General features: G+C 33.8%; 1 protein-coding gene across 1 annotated transcript in view; it reads left to right on the top strand.

Moving 5' to 3' along the window:
• Positions 1–22,484, top strand: part of CEP350 (centrosomal protein 350) — a 158,236-nt gene that overhangs the window by 28,572 nt on the left and 107,180 nt on the right. The window contains exons 4-11 of the mRNA XM_058539963.1: positions 1,688–1,802; positions 2,642–2,801; positions 6,192–6,814; positions 11,100–11,213; positions 14,526–14,642; positions 18,529–18,675; positions 19,945–20,603; positions 21,400–21,521. Coding sequence (XP_058395946.1) covers positions 1,688–1,802; positions 2,642–2,801; positions 6,192–6,814; positions 11,100–11,213; positions 14,526–14,642; positions 18,529–18,675; positions 19,945–20,603; positions 21,400–21,521 — 2,057 coding nt within the window. The remainder of the gene's footprint in view (positions 1–1,687; positions 1,803–2,641; positions 2,802–6,191; positions 6,815–11,099; positions 11,214–14,525; positions 14,643–18,528; positions 18,676–19,944; positions 20,604–21,399; positions 21,522–22,484) is intronic.

Raw genomic sequence — 22,484 nt, 5'->3', positions numbered from 1 at the left:
TGATGCTGACGTCACTCTATATTGTCTTTTTGATAGGAAAATAAAGTTAAACATTTTGGTAAGAAGTTATATACCATATATTACAAAATGAACAATAATGACAATTATTAAATAGTAAAGGAATAATCAAGATGCTACTTTAGGTATCAGGAATATTAACAATATGGCATATAAAAATATTAAAATAATTTGTGCTATTTATTCTCCTTTAATAAATTTGCTCATTTGGTATGTTGAAATGAAAATTTAAAACATAGAATGAATTTGTGAAGGTGGGGCTATGTGGAAGGCTTAGAGCAGAGAGGAAATGAAAGGAACAGCTTCTCTTTAAATGTCCTGCGAGTTACCTCTTCTTTGTGTGGCAATAGTAGACTGTTTTCTCTCAGCATTACTGAAGAAGAATGACTGTGGGCAACCTGTTCTCATTTGTGTTCTGTCCACTCTTGTCTGGAGTTTAGGAATATAAACTTGGCAAGTAGTGCATAGTCCCTTCAAAGGGAGACTCTTTCCTTTTTCTTTTCTTTTGCTCTCTGGGCAAATTACTCTTCTAATATGTCCTCTTTTGTTTTCTTTTGTATTCTACCTGAATTTGAATCACTTATTTCTTTGCTGAGTATGGTATTTTCTGTCCCCTAATCTTTAGAACTGGTTTGAAAATCAATCTGGAAAAGGTACTATAGCCTAAATTTGGTCATAATGCAGGGTCAAATTTTGGCCCCATGAATACAGCAAAATATATTCTCTCTCTTCTGTGTGAGCATTATAGATAATGTAGGAATAGTTTTTATCTCCCAGTTTAATTTAGAACTAAACTAATTTAGAGCTGAATTGTTAATGGTTGCTTTTCAAAATTACTGGGTTTTTAAAAATAATTTTTCAAGATGATAAGGGGCTCATAATATAAATGGGGGGGAAGCCTGATACAGAACTATTAATATATAAAGGCTTATTCCAATTTTGTGGGTACGTTGCACTGCAAAAATCTGAAAAAAGAGAAATCAAAATTTTACACAAAGTTTTTATCTCTCTATAGTGGGATTTTGATGACTTTAATTTTATTTTTTTATATCTTTTCTATTTTCTCCTGTAAGCTTGTAATACTCTACTATTTAGGGGAAAATGCTTTTAAAATCATTGAGAACATGGGTGGTTTTACCAAAAGTTGAGTTACATTGTAAAGTGTATGGAAACCTGATTTCTATCTTGTTAATTTTGTCCTTATTGTGAAACTTATTTTATAGACATAAAACTATAAAAAGTTGTGGCTGTTTGAATAGTCCTAAATTTTGGTCCAGCTGAATCATTCTTTCCTCATTTTTGCATGTAAAATGCACAAGCTATATAGCACAATGATATGCAGCATATAATGTCAGAAAATTTACTGCTTAAAAAAACTCAACAATTAAAAAAAATAGGTCAACAAGACAAATGGGAACGCTGATATTCTTCGGAATCTTTTTGATTTCCTTGTCCAAATTTGGGCAGCATTGTGCCAGTTGTTAATGTAGCTGAAGTAGTAAATAATGAAAAAACTATTTTTTTCCATTAAAATAAAGCATTCCTGAGTTTTTTCTACTTTGGAGAAAGGTATTGGTGGACAATATAGTTTTAAATAACCATGTAAATCAGTGGTAGCTGGTTTATTTACAGAATTAACCTGTTTGTTGTAATGGTGTTTAAACTTTAGCTGAGACACATTGAAAACAAATTAGAAGTAGCCCCTACAAGTACAGCTGTGTTTGATTCTGTCATGGATACCAAGAAATCTTCTGCAAGTGCTACCCGAAAAATAAGTAGAAAAGGTATGTATGAAGTTATTTCCAAAGATGTAAATATATTAAATATAAATATTTTGTTAGTTTTGTTTCAATTTAATTTCTTCTTTTAGTCCCATATGTTTGCTTACTCTTTTGTCAGAGACTATACTTCATTAGGATTTAGGTTTTTTTCTTTGGTATTGAGCAGTTATGAAGCAGCCTCATATTCAGTAACTGTAGATGGTGTTTTCACCATCCTTTGATCAGGGACTTAGCACTACTGCATTACCTTTGACAGTGAGTTTTCATTTGTTTTAGTGATGAAAATTTGATTTTGAGCCTCTGGGGTTATATATGTCTTTTTTTTTTAATTCACACATATATCACTTTGAAATTTAGTTGACTTAAGATTTATATTTTTTTATTGGAGTTTAAAATCATAAATGGAATATCTGTCTTACAGATACTATCATAAATTGGCACAATGCAAAATATTTTCTTTTGTATATTTAATTCTGTGGTATCTTAATTAGTGGGCTAAAACCTGCAGATTAGTACTTTCCACCAAAACTGTGATTTTTTTTTTTTAACCTGTAAGTCTGTTGGATTTTATCTGATACTTTTTTTTAAGTGAGTGACAGCCTTTGATAAAAAGGAATTTTATGTGTAGAATTTTATTTTTCATTGTTTACTCAGACTACAGTCTCTTTCTATACATTGAGTTACTGTAATAATTTAACCTGAATGTTTTCCCTCTGCTTATATATACCCAACTAAAGATGCCAGAAATAATAGATACTTAAGTTATTGTCTTAGAGACTAGCCAAATTCAGAGACAGTTGCATTTTATATCACATGTTCTTGCAAATTTCTTTTTCCTTCAGATGGTAGATACCTGGATGATTCTTGGGTTAATGCCCCAACCTCCAAATCTTCTAAATCACGAAAAGAGAAATCTCGTAGTCCTCTCAGAGCTACCACCCTGGAGAGTAATGTAAAGAGAAATAATCGTGTAGAATTTCGTGAACCTTTGGTTTCTTACAGGTTAGTGTTTACAAAAAAAAAAGTTGTCAAGTAGAGTTAGCCTGTAGTATTTACAGTAAGATTATAGTTTGTTTTCTGAGTTTTTTTCATAGTACTCTGACTTTATTATTATTACTTTTTTCACTTTCCAAAAAGATAAAGCAAAAATCTTTTATATTATGAGATACTGACTTTCTACCCTTTTACAGCTTAAATATTTAGGGGGAAGAAGTAGTAATACTTGCCCCAGGCCACCACCATTGTAATAAATATGTTTCCTACAGACAAATTATTCAGTCTCTGGAAATGTGGCTTTTTTTCCCTTCATATCTCAGATTGGGTGTTCTACATAATGAACTTCGTATAGCTTAGTTTTATTCTCATTTTTTTGGTAGCATTTATCAGTTACCTAAAATTTCTTTGTTCTTGAGAATGGGAGTTGGTTTATTGTTTTACTTTGTTGCCTTTGGCTCCTTTCAGCATCCTACTCAGTCAGATGTTCAAGATTGATATATGAATTTTGATAGTATGGGTAATATAAAATGCTTTGCATTTTTGTCAGCTGATAATTTAGGATATTCAACATATAAAATTATAGAATTTTGTATTTGTGGGACATTTTACTAATGATATAAATGTGTTAATGCTCTTAGTATAGTAAATAGTAATAAGTAATAAACACTGGACCTCATATTTCTTGGTTTCATTTATAAGCATTTTTAGTATTTTTAAGTGTCAATCAGTAAATCAAGAAGTTTCATGATGGTGCTTGATAGTACTGGGTATATGTTTGTACTCTTAAATTTGAGATAAGAATTTGAGAGATGGAGGTTGATTATGAGTTCAATTTTCAGTATGTTCAATGTGATGCAATTTTGAAATATGTAAGTGAAAATATTCAGTAGGCATTTGAAAATTTGGGTAGGAATGTGTGTGGAAAGGTCAGGACTGGGAATATAAATTTGAGAGTTGTCACTAGTGTTGAAGTGATAAAAATGATGTAAAAATGGGCCAGCCGCAGTGGCCTAGTGGTTAAGTTTGGCACACTCCGCTTCGGCGGCCTGGGTTCAATTCCCAGGTGCAGACCTATACCACTCGTCTGTCAGTGGCTATGCTGTGGTTGGCGGCTCGCATACCAAACAAAAAAAAAGGAAGAGAGGCAGTGGATGTGAGCTCATGGTGAGTCTTCCTCAGCAAAAAAAAAAAATGATGAAAAAATATAGAGAGATGGCCAGGGACTTAATCTGTGTAAAAATCCATAGTTTAGAAGAAGGAGAAAGGAAAAATTTGAAAAATAATCGATTAGAGTTCAGAATGTTTAACCACACAAATATTAAACAACTTGCCTTTTAACCTAATCATTTATCAGAATTGAAACTAGATTACTGACTCTTTATTTATATTCTAATGTTCTTCTGGCAAAGAATAATACTTGATATTTAAAATTGTGTAAATTATATATCTTTTGAGAAGAGAAAAAACACCCATAGGATAGCTGTGAATAGAATGCCCTTCACCTGGCCAACTCCGTTCATCGCTTAAAACTCATCTTTTATCACCTTCTGTACAAAACATTGCCAGATCTGTTCTACCCCACTCCATTTCCCCATCCTCCATCTTCCTCTGTGCTCCCATAATACTATATAACTTCCTCTGTTAGAGCATTTTCATGTTACATTATATTTTGTTTCCATATCTACCCATTACATTAGTTTATGTAAGGCTATAAATCTGTCTTATTCTCATAGTATTATTTTAATGCCTGTCATTTAGTAAATATTCCATAAGTATTTTTCCCAATATTTTATTATGAAAATTTTCATATTTACAGAAAATTTGAAAGAATTGTATAGTGAACACCCTTACATGTATTCAGTAAATCTTTAATGAGTGAGTGAACGAAAGAAAGACGGTGAAATTACTTTACCCTGTTTTTGGTCAGTTGTCCTTCTCTTTTTAAGATTGAGACATGATATGTAACCTACCATTTTATGCTTTATTTTATTCTCTATATGTGCTAATTTTAGACCTAAATCATTTTAACTGTGAGTTCTTACAGTCTGGTCAAGACAGTGAAAATAATGACATCTAGTCTTGATCTGTAGTGGAAGCTACAGATTCAGTTCTCATTCCCCATCTTGTTCAATAATCAACCACTCAGCACAGGGTCTAATGTTTTTTGGGTCATGGACCTCAATGAGTATCTGATGAAAGCTATAGTCTTTCTTCTTAGGAAATTGCACACACTCATGTATTCACAATAGGTATGATTACCATATTATGCTGTGTAGAGTCGTGGCTTTAAGAATTCTGTGGTATTTAGAGTTTTATGTCTTTATATTAAACACCTAAATCAGTCCTGTACTATAGAACCATTAACACGAGCCACATGTGTAATTTAAACATTTTTAGTAGTCACACACACACACACACAGATGTTTTACATTCTTTTTTGTTGTTCTAAATCTTTAGAATCCAGTATGTAATTTGCATTATAGCACATCTCAGTTTGGACTAGCCACATTTCAAGTGCTCAATAGCCACATGTGGCTAGTGTCTATTCTTTCAGACATTGCAGATCCAGATTGTTCTTATGTCTGCTTTTATAATTTTGTTGGGTATTTTTTCTTGATTCGTGTGCTCTTCTCACTGCTGAGGTGTATTTATCTCCATTAACCTCCCTTTTAATAAACTGCCCCTTTTCCTAAAATATAACTTATTAGAATGATTTGTAAAATAAAAAATAGTCTCTGAAGGAAGACTTTTGCTTGTGTTTTTATGAATAGAGAATATGAACCTTGTGATATGTACTTTGGCTGTGCCCAGTCTTCTTTGCTTACTCCAGAGTTTCTAGACATGTTTTACATATTTTGAAGCTGCCAAAAAAGTGGTCTTGGTTCAGAGAGGTTTACTTTACTAATAAGCACATTTATTTGGAGGAAAATATTTATTGTACTCCTCTTTATTTCTACTCCCAATCTATTTGTTAATTTGGTACGTCATTTAGAAGCTATACATTGAAATGCTGCCAGTATTTGAGGACTTTTTTTCCTAGTACTTAAGATTTCATAAAGGAGTAAAATATACATTTGGAAATAGGTGTCAAATGAATATCCAAAAGTCAGATTGTAATCCTATTTTCTGAGGTTCTTAAGGAAATCTCTCTACACATCTTTTGCATATTTCTTATTTTATAATATGCAGATTATAATTTAGATTATTTGCCATTTAACTTGATACAGGGGCCATTGAGCCTTAATATTAATAATGGTTATTTTTAATCTACTGGAATTTCTAGGTTTTTTGGGTCTCTAATGTTAGCTTTGAGTTCTCCGTTCAGTTTGTATGACTGATTTCAGTTTGACTGGTTTTTGTACTCTTTATTCAAAGCTTATTATTTTTCAATAATAGGGAAATCCATGGCGCACCTTCTAATATAAGTCCCAGCCATGTAGAGTCAAAGCATGCGTATTGTGTGGATGTTAATGAAGAAAAGCCTGAGAGTGGGAACCAGATGATATGCAATCGAGAAGAACAGAATATACGTTGCTGTGATTTTGAGAGCTCCCAATCACCTATCATCAGTGATACAGTTGTTAGATTTTTAAATGATCGACCAATAATTGATGCATTGCAAAATTCTGAATGTTTGATTAAAATGGCAGCTCCTATGAGAACTGAGGAAGAAAAGCCCAATAGAGCAAAAGGAAATGAGAACAATTTGAAGGCTTCTGTGAGTAACATGGGCCGTGATGTTGATCCAAAAGTGTTACGGCTAACTGACTCTTCTCCATCTTCTGCTAGTACTTCTAATTCCCAAAGATTAGATATCTTAAAGCGACGACAACATGATGCCAAACTGGAAAAACTCAAGGAGCGGATTAGGAAACAGTGGGAACACTCAGAAGAAACAAATGGCCGGGTCCAGAATCTGGGTCATATTGACCATCCAGTAATGGTTGTTAATGTTGATAGCTCAGTGACAGCAAAAGTCAGAAAAGTGGCAACAGCACCACCTGCTCCAACATATAAAGGTTTGTAATCAATTTTTGTATCTCTCTCTCTCTCTTCCTGCCTCCTTGTGCCCCTTTCTCCCTAGGGTGTGTTGGAATAGAGAGGATCATCTTTAGAACACAGTGTGATTCCCAAATCAAATGCATAAGGAATTAATTCAAGGTGCAGGTTAAAAATGCAGGTTCCTGGATCCTACACTGGACCTAAATTAGAATTTCTGAGGATAGAGTCCAGAATTAGAATTTTTAACAAGTCCCTCAGGAGATTCTTATAGTTTGAGAACCACTATATGAGCATTTAACAAGTTGAACAAAAGAGAAAATAAGAATTAGTACCATTATCAGAGAACTGAAAGAATATTTCTCTTATTCTATTATATTTGGATTATTATTAGGAATTCTTTCAAAATTAATATTTAACAGATAATTCAGTCAGTTCCGGTTAATATTTGCTTACAGACTGTTTTGACACTGACATTTTGATCCTGTTATTTTAACCTTCAAGTTTTGACACGAAGGGTTCTTTTCCCCTTGTTTAAGAAAGTAAATATTTAAATCAGATTTTTACCAACATTGATAGATTTCCATTGAGAAAATGCTTTTCAGAAAGAATTTTTGTTTTTAGCCAACTCAAGATTTTATATATGGTGGTTTCAAGGAGTTTATATTTTTATGTTCCTGAAATTATTTTCATGGGGTCATCCATGTAAAGTTTTTAACAAAGAGTTGATTCAGTGACAGGTTAGTCTGTGTTAGACTTTTGTCATTAAAACTTCTGCCATCGTAATTGTAGCCTTTTTTGTGGATAGTTTTCCAAGTTCAGTCTTTCTAGATAAATGTATGAAGATCAAAATGTTGTCAAGATTTGTTTATTCTGTTAAGTTATTACAAACTAGGACAGGTTTGCTGTAGTCAATTTTGTTTAGTATTTTTCTACCTAATTTTTCTCTGACCAGTTTCATAGTTTTTTATAGTCCTAAGGTGTTTTTAGTCATTTTTTTCTCCAGAACAAATTTTCCTTTTTACAGTTTGAGCAATTATCACTTTTATTTTGTGTTGCTTATTGTGTTTTGCTACTGATATTGCAAATTAGATGAAAGATGGAAACTTCACATTCTAGCTAATTTATGATAAAATTATGAACAGTTCCCTTTAGAATACTGAAAAATTGCTCTGTTTTCCAGGATTGATCTAATGTATTATCAATAAAATTCTTTCATATCCCCTAGTCATATGTGTACCATGTAGTAATTATTCATGTTGTTGGCAGAGCAAATGGCAAATGGTGGGGTCAAAATGTTATTGTTGGTTCTGAGATAGTGACTGTCCAAAACTTTTGCTGTACTTCTGTTAGACCTGTTAAATGCAAATTGTACATTTAAAGTTTGTTCATTCTAGAAGTCAAAGTTCTGAAATTCCAAAAGGTATTCCACTAAGGCAAAGTGAAGATGATCAGTTTGAATCCATATTTTATTTAATAATACAAAAACCAAAAAATTAAAAAAAACCAAAACCCTAAAGAACCAGAGTGAAAATCTTAAATATAACTTTCTTTGAGTTGGTTACTGGATTTTGCATATTCCTTTCACTTACTAATTTTTTAATGTGCTATCTTTCATATTAAAATAATTTATAAATACAACTTTTGGGGGCTTAGTTTATGAAATGTAGCATACATCTGAGAAATCATAACAGAATCTGATTTCCAGTGTCCTGAGCAATGAATTTATTTCTCCCAACAGTGAAAAACTATTTTTCTGCCAACTTTTTGGCAGTGTAAATTGAAAGCATCTTTAATATACTGTATTCTAAAGTGACATTTTAATTTCATTTGTTTGAATATGTAATACAGTCACTTGGTTATAATTCAAAAGATGAAAAGGGCGTACCTTGAAAACCTCTATCACTCTTATGCTCCAAACACCTGGTCCCCTTTCTGTAGGTTATTTGTGTTAACAATTTGTATATCCTTCCAGAGATAATTTTTGCATACACAAACAAATGAGAGAGAGAGAGAGTGTGTGTGTGTGTTTTCTTTCTTTTTTTATACAGTTGTTAGCATACTAAACCCATTCTAAACCTTGGTTTTTCATTTATATTTTTTTGTGTTTTTTTTTTAAAGGAGACATAGGAAGTGTTCTATGATTCTGCTTTAAGATTTGAAGTAGTGAACACAAACGGTGTTTATGTGATTCTTCCTTGTCTTATACTTAGTTGTTTGCGTATCTTTTTCTTCCTGGTATAAATGCCCATGAAGGTTAGGAGCCTTTATTGGTCATCGTTATTTTATTTCAGAGCCTAGTACAGTGTCTTGGACATAAGTAAGTGCACAGTAAATTTTTTATTCTATTCAGTAAATGCAATTGGTAAGAAAAAAATGTGGACAAAGAATGGAAATAAAGACTAGGGGACAGAGAGAGAAACTGATGTAGATATTGAAAGCTTCTTAAAGTTAACTTACAAGTAAAGATGCAAATATAAAGAGAGGCTCCTATATGTTTCCTAAAGAGGAGAGGAGAAAAAGTGATAAGGTTGAATGTAGAGAGATGGAATGGGGGTGATAGTGAAGAGAAAAGTTGAGAGAGAGAGAGATTTGCATGGAATTGCCACACTTTCTTATTACAAACTACAGTTTGCAGTAGACTGAGCACTGTTTGTAAATTTTTTCCTTATATAGGTATAGGCATAATTTTGTGCCCCTTGCCACAAATGTCAGGTGAAATTAAGCTTATGCTTTTGTGCCTGAGAGCTGAATAGATATTTTCTATTAGGCATGTAATTAATTTACCAGTACATTTTATCTAACACTTCTAAGGTGCTTTTAACAATTTTTGACTCCAGCCTATTCTTTACATTGATTTTAATTTTACAAATACTTATTGGCTGCCAATTATTTGATAAATTGAGCCTATCTGAAAATATAAATCTTTATGCTACCCGGATTATCATACAAATTCATTATTTTATTGTTTTGCAAAATAACATTTCAAGTTCAGTGTATTTCTTAAAGTGTAGTGATAAGTTTGAAGTAGGAAATTAGAATGATAATTCCTAAGAAATAGCACATGTGTAATGTTTGTTGAGAAATTGAACAAGTATGTTTTAAAGACCTGTTTTCCACATTTTGGGTGCATTTTGCCTCTGTAGACAGTAGCTTGTCCATTTGTTCAGTCATTGGCAAAATCAGACAGATGATAGCAAATAGTGCCTGTCTTCAAAGAAAAGAAGAATGAGTAGTATTGTCTCTCTCTTAGTCTTGAGAAGGATAGTTTGTATCTCTGAAATCCATAATTTGTGATTGACATTCTTTTATCATTTAATTTAGTGCTTCTTCATTTCTAGGGTTTTTGAACAAATATGTATTGCTTTATCTCACTTTAGCTTACATTTTCCAAATAGTATTTGTCAACACATTATGTGGTAGCTAATTATGCATTTGTCTTTTAAAAGCTTATAAAGCTACTCAATGTCATTAGTTATTAAGGAAACAGACATCAAAGCCACAATGAGATATCATTTCACACCTACTAGGGTGGCTATAATAAAAAAGACAGACAATAACAAGTGTTGGTGAGAATGTGGAGGAATTGAAACCTTTATACATTGCTGGTGAGAATATAAAATGGTACAGCTGCTTTAGAAAACAGTTTGGCAGTTACTCAAAAAGTTTAACATAGTTACCATATGACCCAGCAATTCCACTCCTTTTATAATACCCAAGGGAATTGAAAACATATGTCCACACAAAAACTTGTACAGGAATGTTCATAGCAGCATTATTAATAATAGCCAAAAAGTAGAAACACCCACATGTCCATCAGCTGATGAATGGGTAAACAAATGTTGATATATCCATACAATGGAATGTTATTTGACAATAAAAAGTAATAAAGCTTTGATACATGTTATTTAGTGGATGAACTTTGAGAACATTATGCTAAGTGAAAGCAGCCGGTCACAAAAGGCCACATATTGTATGATTCTATTTATATGAATAAATTAAATGACCAGAATAGGCAAATCCATAAGGATAGAAAGTAGATTAGTAGTTGCCAGGGAATAGAGAGGGTGGTGTGGGGAGTGACTTCTAATGGGTACAGCGTTTCTTTTCAGGGTGATGAAGTGCTCTGGAATTAGATAGTGATGATAGTTGCAAAGCTTTGTGAATATACTAAAAACCACTGAGTTGTGCACTTTAAAAGAGTGAATTTTATAGTATGTTAATGATATCTTACTTAAGAAAGAGTAAAACAAAACTTATACAACAACTTTGATAAGAATGTTTTGTATTGTTGGTATGTGTTAGGCTTCAGTCCTTCCGAGACCAAGATTCGAACACCCGATGGGAAAGTATGGCAGGAGGCTGAGTTTCAAAACATGAGTAGAGAACTGTATCGAGACTTAGCACTTCACTTTGCAGGTGAGAGTAGAGCTTTCTTAGATTTTGAATGTTTTATCATACATGCTATCTAATTTATAATATTTAAACATAAGATTGTCACCAAACTAAAGATAGTTCCCTTTTCTAACTGCATGGTATACTAAAGTAGTGGTGGTTTCAGTCATAAGGCTCTCTTAGCTTCTAGGCTCTGCTCCAGGGTTAAAATTAACATACATGGCTGATGAGACAGAAACTAGGCTATTTTTAAATTGAGAGACTTTGAGTCAGAACTCTCTGATTTGAAGGAAACATAGCAGAATCTACTTAAAGTTTACTTCTGCTAGAACTCTGAAATTTTTGAAATGGTCAGTAATTTGGCGGGTAGCAGGTAAGAAAATACTAACATGAGGGCAAAATGCAGAAAGAAAAAGGAACATTATAGAAAGGGAATAATGTTAGAGAATTGGAAATAGGAGGAACTTATGGAAGATTAGAAGAGGGAAATAAGAAGGTCATACTCAGAATGTTACTACTTGTTGAACACCTAGTATGATTTTGGGCAGGATGCAGGGTACTTAGTCTTTTGTATTTTTTACAATTGAGGAAATGAAAGCTCAAAGAGTAATTTTCCCAAGGTTCCATAGAGTAGTTAAGAATTGAAGCCAAGATTCAAAACCACCTCTGTCTGACTCGAAAGCCGAGATTTTTTTAATAAACTCCCACAGAGAGTCTGCTAATGAATTTTGTGGCATTAAATGTCCAGTTCAGTTTTCCTACTATTATTATTGGAACGCTATATTCAGAAATTTTTTCCTTATGTGGAGAGGAAGTATAGTGTGATAGTTTACAGCAAAGATTATGGAATCAGCTTACAAGGGTTCAAATTCTGGCTCTGCCACTTATTAGCCGTGTATACTGCCTGTGTTAACCTCTCTTCCTTGGTTTTCTCATCTGTAAAATAGGGATAATAACAGTATACCTCATAGAGCAGTATCATTAAACACTAGTAGAATGACGTATGTAAAAGAACTCTTAAAGAGGTCTACCTGTTATACTCTGCCTTCTCTCTTGTGGTGGATGAACTCTGTGCTCAGAGGTAAGACCAACCCATCTACTTGTGTTTTAGATTCCACTTGGTCTTGTGTATTTAAGGACATTTCTTCAGCCCTCTTTTCTTTCTTTTGCGTCATCAAGTTTTCCTTCTCTGCGAAGTCATGCCCATGAACCTACGGTTTGATAACATGCTGTTATCTCAGCCATCATAAAAGAACCCCTCTTTTGGCCCTACTCTCTTCAACTTCTGCCCTGTTTCTTTCCTTCTATTTATAGCAAAACTTCAAAAAGTTGCGTTTTACTCATTGTCTCCGATTTTTCTCCTCCCTTTTACTATTGAATTGTTTCTATTAGATTTTTGCTCCTACCTCTCTGTGGACTGCTGTTATCAAGATCATCAAAGACTTCCACATTGCTAAATCCAATGTTTAATTCTCATTTGTCATCTTACTTGATCTCTCAGCAACATTGGACATGACTAATCACTTATTCCTTGAAACTCCTCACTTGACATCTAGGATCCCATAAGTTTTTGGTTTTCCTCCTAAGTCTGTCTCCTCTTTTTAAGTTGTTTTTTTCCTGATTGACTCCCTCATGCCTCGGTCTCAGTGCTTGGATCCATCTTTCTTTCTCTCTTTTCTTTTCCTCTCTCTCTCTTTTTCTTCTTCCTTTTTTTTTTTTTCTTTTTATTTATCTACATACAAACTAGGCAGGCTCATCTAGTCTCAGGGCTTTAAATATTCTCTGTTGCTGGTGATTCCCAAATTTATGTCTCTGGCCCAGACTTCTCTGAGCTCAGACTCTTATATCTAGCTGCTAACTCCACAGCTCCCCTTGGATATATAATAAGTTTCTCAAGCTTAATATATCCAAAATGGAGTGAGCCAACTAACTAAATGGGGTCATGACACACCCCTTACACTTACTCCATCTCAGTTAATTCTGTCCTTCTGATTGTTCAGGCCCCAAATCTTGAGTCATCCCTGAGCCCCCCCCCCCATTTCTCTCATACCTTATATCTAATAGTGTCTCAAATATATCTAAAATATTGACCCCTTCCCCACTTCTGTCACTATCATCTAGGTCCAAGCCACCAATAGTCTCTTGTCTGTATTACTGCAGTAGCCTTCTAACTGGTCTCCCTGCTTCTGCCCTTCTTCTAATGAGTCTGTTTTTATCACAGCTGCTAAAGTAAGCTTGTTAAAATTTAATTTAGATCATATCACTCCTTTGCTCAAAATCTTCCAAAAACTTCTCATCTCCTCCTTTAGTAAAACCTGAAGTTCTTCTGGCCGTCAATTATGTCTCTGACCATAGTTCTTACTACTCCTCTCTTTGTTCACTTACTGTGGCCTCCTTGCTGTTTCTTAGACAGTAGATATGCTCCTGCCTTAGGGCCTTTCACTTACACTTACTTTGACTTTGCCCAGAATGCAGAGCTCTATATGTACTTTAAATTACATTTATTCAGATCTGTAATTGAGGTTAATTTTCTTCCTTTTTTTTTTTTTTTTGAGGAAGAGCGCGCTCAGCTAACATCTGCCAATCCTCCTCTTTTTGCTGAGGAAGACTGGCCCTGGGCTAACATCCATGCCTATCTTCCTCCACTTTATATGGGACGCCGCCACAGCGTGGCTTGACAAGCGGTGCGTCGGTACGCGCCCGGGATCTAAACTGGCGAACCCTGGACTGCTGCAGTGGAGCGCACGCATTTAACTGCTTGCGCCCGCGGGCCATCCGCTAATTTTCAAATTTATCTATATAGTCAGTATATTCCCTAGATTGAAATTTTTAAAATTATTGAATAGTAATTTATATGTGAAATGCCTTGACATATTTCACTAGCATAACCATAAAAAAGCCCAATTTAGGATTATTATATTAAGTATTTTATAAAGTTTTATTTTAGAAGTTCATGAATATCTCAGTTACTTGGGACTTTTTAAATGAAATAGGAATCTGTGAAAGTGCTCACCCCTGAGATTCTATAAATGATATGATCCTAGCTTGGAAAGCATTACTATTACAGCTTCTTCTAGTTTGTAAAAATGACTCAAGGGTTTCCTGAAATAAATAACAAAGAATTGGAACCTAACAGTGGAGTAGTGACAGTCTTTAGACCTTTCGATAAGAGGAATTGGCATTGGTAGCTTATGGGTCATAGAAATAGCTTCAGTGAAGATTTCTTTCTCCCTGCCTGAATCATATACTTTATAGTGATTTTTTTATACTCGCAGAAGGATGAATGGGTGGGTAGGAATCATTATAATACTTGCTGTAAATGTTTCTGCTTTTCAGATGATATCTCTATGAAAGAGAAACCTGCTGAAAAAAGTAAAGAGAAGAAAGTGGTTAAGCCAGTACGAAAAGTCCAAAAGGTAACAACACAGTTATCAAGTCCAGAATGCAAAACAGGTTAGTTTTCTCAATATCATGTCTATCCTAAAGTTACATATTATGGAAGTGGCATCTAAGTGGGAATAAATATTTGTTAACCAGATGTTCTCATTGTCTGGCAAATATAAAAATTCAACACATTTTATGTATCACTATTTTGTGTATGTGTGTTTTATTGAGGTATAACTGACATAGAATAAGCTGTACATATTTAGAATGTATAGTTTAAGTTTTCATATACGTATATACCCATGAAACCATATGTTCACCATGATACTGAACACATTTATCACCCTCCTCAAATTTTTTTCCATCATTATTTTTAATAGAAATTAACCAGATTAAAGGTAATGATTTTTATGTAGTGAATTTTTATATACAAAGGAATTGCTTATGACTGTTACTAAGTCCCTTCACTTATTCTCATTAAGAGAATAAATGTTGCATAAGAGAAGTATGGCAGTCCATTCCACTAGTGGTCAGGCTGGCCGAATAGATCAAGACTGGGAAAAAGAGAGTTCCCTAATTCCATAGTGATTAATACTTAAGGTTCAATCCAGATTGCCTGGGTTTATAACCTAGCTCTGCCATCTTTAGCTTTGTTCCTTTGGTAAATGAGTTAATTTTTTCCCTGTATATAGGAAAGCAGTGATTACTTCTCTCACAGGGTTGTTGTAAGAACTAAAATAGTTAATACCTAAAAGCACTCAATAGAGTTGTACCTGGCTCATGGTAAGCACTCAAATGTTAGGTATGATTCTGTTAATAATAATTATTATTATTTCTGGCTATACTGTAAATGGCTATTTGGTATGTCATATTCATGTCAGTGAATAATTTGGGCCGAGAGAGTGGAGAAAGTTGGGAACTTTTCACTTTCAGTTTGGAGACATTCTGAATCAATCATTCATATATGCGTTCATTATGCAAATATTTTTGAGCATTTGCTATATGTGAGGCACTGTGCTATGCTAAGCTTAGGCGATACAGTGGTAATCAGCATGTACATAGCCCCTGCACTCCTGGAATTTATAATCTTGTCAGGAAAACAGTAGATACGTAGTTACAATAAAGTGTGATGAATGTATGGTAGGGGATGTACAAGGTCTTATGGGAACATGGAGCAGGAGTGATGGGACGTTGGTTTTTGAGGAGGCACTTGTTTTTCTGGTCATAGACTAAAATCAATAGAGTGACAAATAACATATTTTGTGGCATCCATTGTTAACTCTAGATGTCATAATAGAATGACCCTGGCTGTATACAAATAAAAAGTAAAATTTTATAGGAACATAAATTATCTGAATGTAAACTAAACTAATTCTTACATTTAAAAAATAGACAAAAGTATTATTTTTCATGTGATATTAAATAATACTGTTCTCGGGGCATGGTTTGAAATGAAGCACTGGGACCACAATAACTTATAAACACTGATCTTGGATTGTATTTAACCAGTTTTGTGGTAGACTGATTCCCATGTATGCACTGTGACAATGACCGAGACAGAGTCATTAAGTGTGCTAAAGCTGTATTATGGTTTATCGATAGTGAAAATCCTCTTTTTCTACCAATGACTGCACGAGACTATTCCAGAAAGCCAGAATTTAGAAATAATCACCCAGCATAGTCAGAAGCCAATATTTATAAATAACTACCCAGTATATTCATGGTTGCTTGCTTTTTTCTCTCTCTCTCTTTTTTTTTTTTTTTTTTTGCTGAGGAAGATTAACCCTGAGCTGACATCTGTTGCCAGTCTTCCTCTTTGTTTTTTTGTTTTTGCTTGAGGAAGATTAGCCCCGAGCTAACATCTGTGCCAATCTTCCTTATTTTGTATGTGGGTTGCTGCCACAGCGTCGCCGACGAGTGGTGTAGGTCTGCGCCTGGGATCCGAACCTGCGAACCCAGGCTGCCAAAGTAGAGCATGCCGGACTTTACCGCGATGCCATGGGGCCAGCCCTGTAGTTACTTGCTTTTGATTCAGAAAATTAAGCTGCAGTTGAAGAGAATCCTGTTCTCTCAGTTGCTTAAGAACATAAAGTTGCTTATACGTAGATTGAGAAATAGACTTAAAACCTTTTAAATATTTTAGACTGTTTAAGGTTAATAAGAAGATGCAAAAACATTTCTAAAGTAAACAGCACACATTTATAATTCATGATTCTTTATAATTTCATTAAAATTATGCTTCCATTTAAACTTTTAAACTAAAGCCCTTTTAAAAGAAACTCTAAATGGAATGTCTGTTATTATAAATACAATGAAATAGCATCACAGAAAGCTTGAAAAATAGAAGAAAACAGATAAAACCACTGCCCTTCTTAAATAAAGTACTAACATTATTTTGTGTATTTCTTTATGGTAATTTTAAAATCATAATTGTGGGTGATTGTAATCATTGTATACATAAAATTTAATCTTTTTCTCTTAGCATCTTACCACGAGACCATTTCTGTTATTTCTTATGGAAATTATAATTTGAAATGGTCACATAGTACTCAACCTAGTAGAAACATAGTTTAATTATTTACCATTCTTTAATATTTAGGCTACTTCTGATATTATGAAAAATTATACAGTGTACATTTTTGTTTCTTTCTATTGGATATATTTCTCTTACTTGGAGTATTTGATCAAGAGGAATGAGCACTTGATGGGTCCCTAACACGTAATACTGTGTTTTTTTTTTAAAAGAAACTATATCCACTTATATTTCTTTTTTTTTTTTTTTGTGAGGAAGATCAGCCCTGAGCTAACATCTGCCAATCCTCCTCTTTTGCTGAGCAAGACTGGCCCTGGGCTAACATCCCGCCCATCTTCCTCCACTTTATGTGTGACGCTGCCACAGCATGGCCTGACATGCGGTGCATTGATGCGCGCGCCTGGGATCCAAACCTGGGCCACCAGCAGAGGAGCGTGCGCACTTAACCACTATGCCATGGGGCCAGCCCCGCCACTTATATTTCTATAAGCAATGTATAAGTAGAATGATTTTATTGTAATTTTATGAGCTTTCACTATGAATGTAAAAGTATGTTTTTCTAATTTAATTAGGTTTAAAATGCTCCTTCATTATTTTTATTTTCATTCTATTTCTTATATTACTTTGCATTTAAATACTTTTATATATTTCTGTTTATTTTTTATGGTTTCTATTTTGTCAATAGTCTTTCACGTCATTTCTTGTTTTTTAAGTTAGTCTATTTTTAGGTGATGGTCTGATTTTAATTTTTTTACAATCTGAAACTAGTAAATGAAAAGTTTTTCTCTTGGTAAGCAGCTGTATTTATTGGAACATACTTTTATTTTTATGAGGTTTTAAAATGAGAGCAATTTAAAATGTTGTTGATTTTTGCTTTTTGAATATCCTTGTTTTATGTATAGTTTGTAGTTTTGGCATATATCTGTAAAATGTGAAATTCCCTGTAATATCATCCCCTTCTAAGGTAATCGCTGTTAACTGTTTGTTATATGTTTCTTCAAACTTTTTTCTTATACTTAGATTAAGTCATTTGTTCATTCAGCAAACATACACTTTACTCTGTGCCAGGTACTGTGCTAGTATCGGTAAACTAAACACTTATTATAGTAAGACATATTTTTGTTCTGTGCCAAAATTGATGGAATCATTTCCCTAGTTCTTGAGGTTTCAGAAATCATTAATACTTTGTACTTAACTTTCAAAACATTTTACACTTATTTGAGATGTGTGACTAAATCAAGATTTAAACAAACTGTTAATTGATTTTGGGAACTTAGGGTTAAAAATAAAGTTAGATTGTAAACTATTTGACTTTGGCATAAGGTAAGCATAAGATTAATTACAAAATCTGTGTGGTTGAGTAGATATACTTCTTAGAGATAAAATTTAAGTTTTAAATTCAACCCTATATATATATTTTAGGTAGCAGTCGTCTGATAAGTACGTCTTCTTGGCGAGATGGACAAAAGTTAGTAAAGAAGATTCTGGGACCTGCACCCAGAATGGAGCAAAAAGAGCGAAGAACAGCATCAAGTGACAGAAGTGGAAGAGAAAGAACTACCAAATCTGGTGAGTAATTAAATTATTAAGTTAAGTTATCTCGATAATTAAAATTGTTGAGACAAGCAATAAAGTTGTTTGTGTAAGTAGTTAGGAAAGGTGAAAATACTCTTTTGAGAATGCTTTAAGACTTTGCTTTATAATTGTGAATGTAGCTCAAAAAAGAAATGTTCTCTTGGGCTTGTCTGTGGATAATTTCCACATATAGATATTATGGTGATCTTTATTAAGAATTCTGTTTGTGTTATATTAATTACATTTAGCTGTCATTATGAATATCAAAGCATCATTTAATCAAATCCTGTTAGACCTTTAGGGACCTTAAGAGAATCAAGTCCAACGTCTTATCCCTACATACACAAACACAGGTAGACAGTCACAGGTTGCGTTATTTTATTTGACAGATTAGGAAACAGGCCCTGAGAGAGAAGTGATTTTTCTCAAGGGTATACAGTCAGTGAGTGGCAAAATTTGATCTAGGATCCACAACTCTTTAGTTTGACCCTGAAGTCCATTGCTTTTCTCTTTTCGAAATATTTTGAATGCTATTTGAAATAACTAGTAACTTTTTCATGAACACTGATTTTGGGAAATGAAATATAAATACTTACAGGCTAGCTTTCCTTTTCAGTAGCAAAATTTTCCTCAATTAATTTGTGCTTCTGGGATGGATTCAGTAAGAAATACAATTGTAACTATAATTTGGTACGTAGAAGTCAATATATACTTTGTATTTGCTCCTCTTCACTTTCATCTAGCTTCTAAAAAAACTCATGTGCATTCTCAGTCTAAAATTAAGCCACATCAACAAACATTCAGATGGGAAAATGATTGTTTTTCTATATATTTATTTTTTTCTGTTATTCATTGGAAAGTTGTGGCAGCTTAACATTGTTGGTTTTTTAACAACTGTTTTAGGTGTCTGGGGAGGGAGAGAAATAGTAACATTAAATATGCATGTGGGAGAGATATAGTAATTCTCTATTAATATTAATAGTTAAGTATTCACATCAACAAGATCTGTCCTTATTTCAGATATATTAAAAAATGCATTTTTAAAAAATGCCAAGGAAGTATAGTTTTTCAGAAGATTGAAATTCTCTTACTGCTAAAAAAAGATGTTTTTCTTTTCTTCTATAATATTCTTTAGAAGACTTTATAGAATGTTTGAATTTGATTTTAAGGTAAAGCGAAATTCCATAATTTTCTCCTTAGTGCAATAAATCTTAGGAATGAGTATAGAATTTTAATACATCACTAACAGTTTATACTTTGCAGGAGGTCATATTGGAAGAGCAGAATCTGATCCCAGGTTGGATGTTTCGCACAGACATCTTCCACGAAACTCAGAACGTTCGAGAAGTAGAGCTCGGTCTGAAAATAATATAAAGAAATTAGCTCCATCTCTTCCAGACAATAAACAGGAGGAAAATCCTGCCTTAAATAAGGACTTTTTACCTGTTGAAATTCGTGGAATTCTTGATGACCTACAGTTGGATTCTACAGCTCGGTCTACAAGGCAAGAGACAGGAGAGATACAGAATCAGAAGTCATCAGCACCAGTACAAGCTCCTAGGAGTCATAGCCCAATAAAAAGAAAACCTGATAAAATAACAGCTAATGAAGATCCCCCTATTATTTCCAAAAAGCGCCACTATGACACAGATGAGGTGCGACAGTACATTGTTAGACAGCAGGAGGAAAGGAAAAGGAAGCAAAATGAAGAGAAGAAGGCTCAGAAGGAGGCCACTGAGCAGAAGAACAAACGATTACAGGAGCTCTACCGGAAACAGAAAGAAGCCTTTACTAAAGTAAAAAATGTGCCTCCTTCTGAGCCATCAGCAGCTAGGCGACTGCAGGAAACTTACTCCAAATTGCTACTAGAAAAGACTTTGCTTGAAGAGCCAACTTATCAGCATGTTACGCAGGAAACACAGGTAGTAGTAGTGACAGAAATAGAAAGGGAAGTAAATCATTGTTAGGAAAAACTTATTTGCTATACTATTTAAAAATTACCTACTATTCCTAATATTCAGACATGCTCAAACAATATTTATAATAATGATGGCCTTTCATGAAATTTTTTTTATATGAAGAGTAACTGATAAACATGATTGAAAGTAAGTGCTCAATGAGGGTTTCCTAAAGTGATTTAGTGACTCTTTTTGTCTCATCATTGCTATTAGTTATATCCTTGCCTAGTTTTCATTTTATTATTGAGCAAATAAAATTAGATTATGTTAATAAAAAGCCTAGTTTTGTGATATATGCTGAAATTAGAGAATATCCTACTTTAGTGTGATAATTTTATGAGTACTGCTATTGTTTTTAAGAATAATAAGAATAACATTGAGTACGTGCCGTGTGCTGCATACTGTTTTAAAGGCTTTACAGGCTTAAGCTTCAGTAAAACCTCATAACCCTGAGAAGGATAGGTACTATTAGTATTTCTACTTATTAGGTGAAAAAACTGAGATTTAGAAAGAGTATTACTTCCTCCAAATTATACAGTTAGTATTAGGTCTTCTTGTTGGATTTCAGATGTAATTTTGCTGTTAATCGTAATGGCTGTTTTTAAGACAAACTAAATTTGAATTGGTTTTATTTGAGAGAGAAAAGGCCCTACGTTTCATGATCTTTGTAAAGTTGAAGTGACTTAATATTTATCTTATGTACTTCCTGAATATATCTTTGTGATGGGAGTCAGATAAATTTGATGTCCTTTCCTCCTAGACCAGACCAGGGTATCAGCCATCTGGAGAATCTGACAAAGAAAACAAAGTGCAGGAGCGTCCCCCAAGTGCATCTTCCAGTAGCGACATGTCTCTGTCAGAACCTCCACAGCCTCTTGCAAGGTAAAAAGGGGAGAATGAAAGATGCTTAAGGTTCTTTCTTGAAAGAACTTCATGAAATTTAGTATAGTGGTTTATGCTCAAGTGAATTTTGTTGACTGACCTGTGTGAACAAGAGGTTTATTTAGAAATTCATTAATATCTTCTGATGGATACTTAAGCATGGTGTAAATCTATACTTACTGTGTGCCCTATTCTATCATTCAACTTTTACCTACCCTTTAATATCCAATGTAAATGTCAGTTGCCCCTGGGATCACCTGCGATTGGAAGCACTCTTGCCTTCTCTAAGGTAAACCCACAGTAAAAGTTTGTTGGATGAATGAATCACAGTGAAATTAATATTTTAAAGTATTTGTAGTTGGGCCGGCCTCGTAGCTTAGCGGTTAAGTGCGTGCGCTCTGCTGCTGGCGGCCTGGGTTCGGATCCTGGGCGCGCACCGACACACCACTTCCGCGGCCACGCTGAGGCCGCGTCCCACATACGGCAACTAGAAGGATGTGCAGCTGTGACATACAACTACCTACTGGGGCTTTGGGGGAAAAATAAATAAATAAATAAAATTATTAAAAAATAATAATAAATTATTTGTAGCGAATAATTTTCAAAGGGCATTTCTGTATCCATTACTATTCAAAATTTCTTCATATGACTCATACCAATTTATCCATCTTAACCTCTCAAAAGCTGTATATAGATATGTATGTGAACACATGAACAAGGACTAAGAAGGGATTTGGTTTGATTTCAAATTGGTGATCGAGGGCTATTTTACCTTATATTTTCTTTAAAAAATTTCTTTTTGCTGTAATATATTATTTGCAATAAAGTAAAAAAAACTGTGCATGTAAGGTAAGGTGATTTTGAGATTACATGGTTATAAATTATACTGCAAAATAGCCATTTTGGGAAGAGAAAGATTTTCAAACTCTTCTTTGAGGATGCACAAATAAAAATCAAATCACT

This window comes from Diceros bicornis, chromosome 4, assembly GCF_020826845.1.
Source record: "Diceros bicornis minor isolate mBicDic1 chromosome 4, mDicBic1.mat.cur, whole genome shotgun sequence".
Taxonomy (NCBI): domain Eukaryota; kingdom Metazoa; phylum Chordata; class Mammalia; order Perissodactyla; family Rhinocerotidae; genus Diceros; species Diceros bicornis.
The sequence above is the reverse complement of the archived record's forward strand: the minus strand, read 5'-3'. Positions and strand labels throughout refer to the sequence as shown.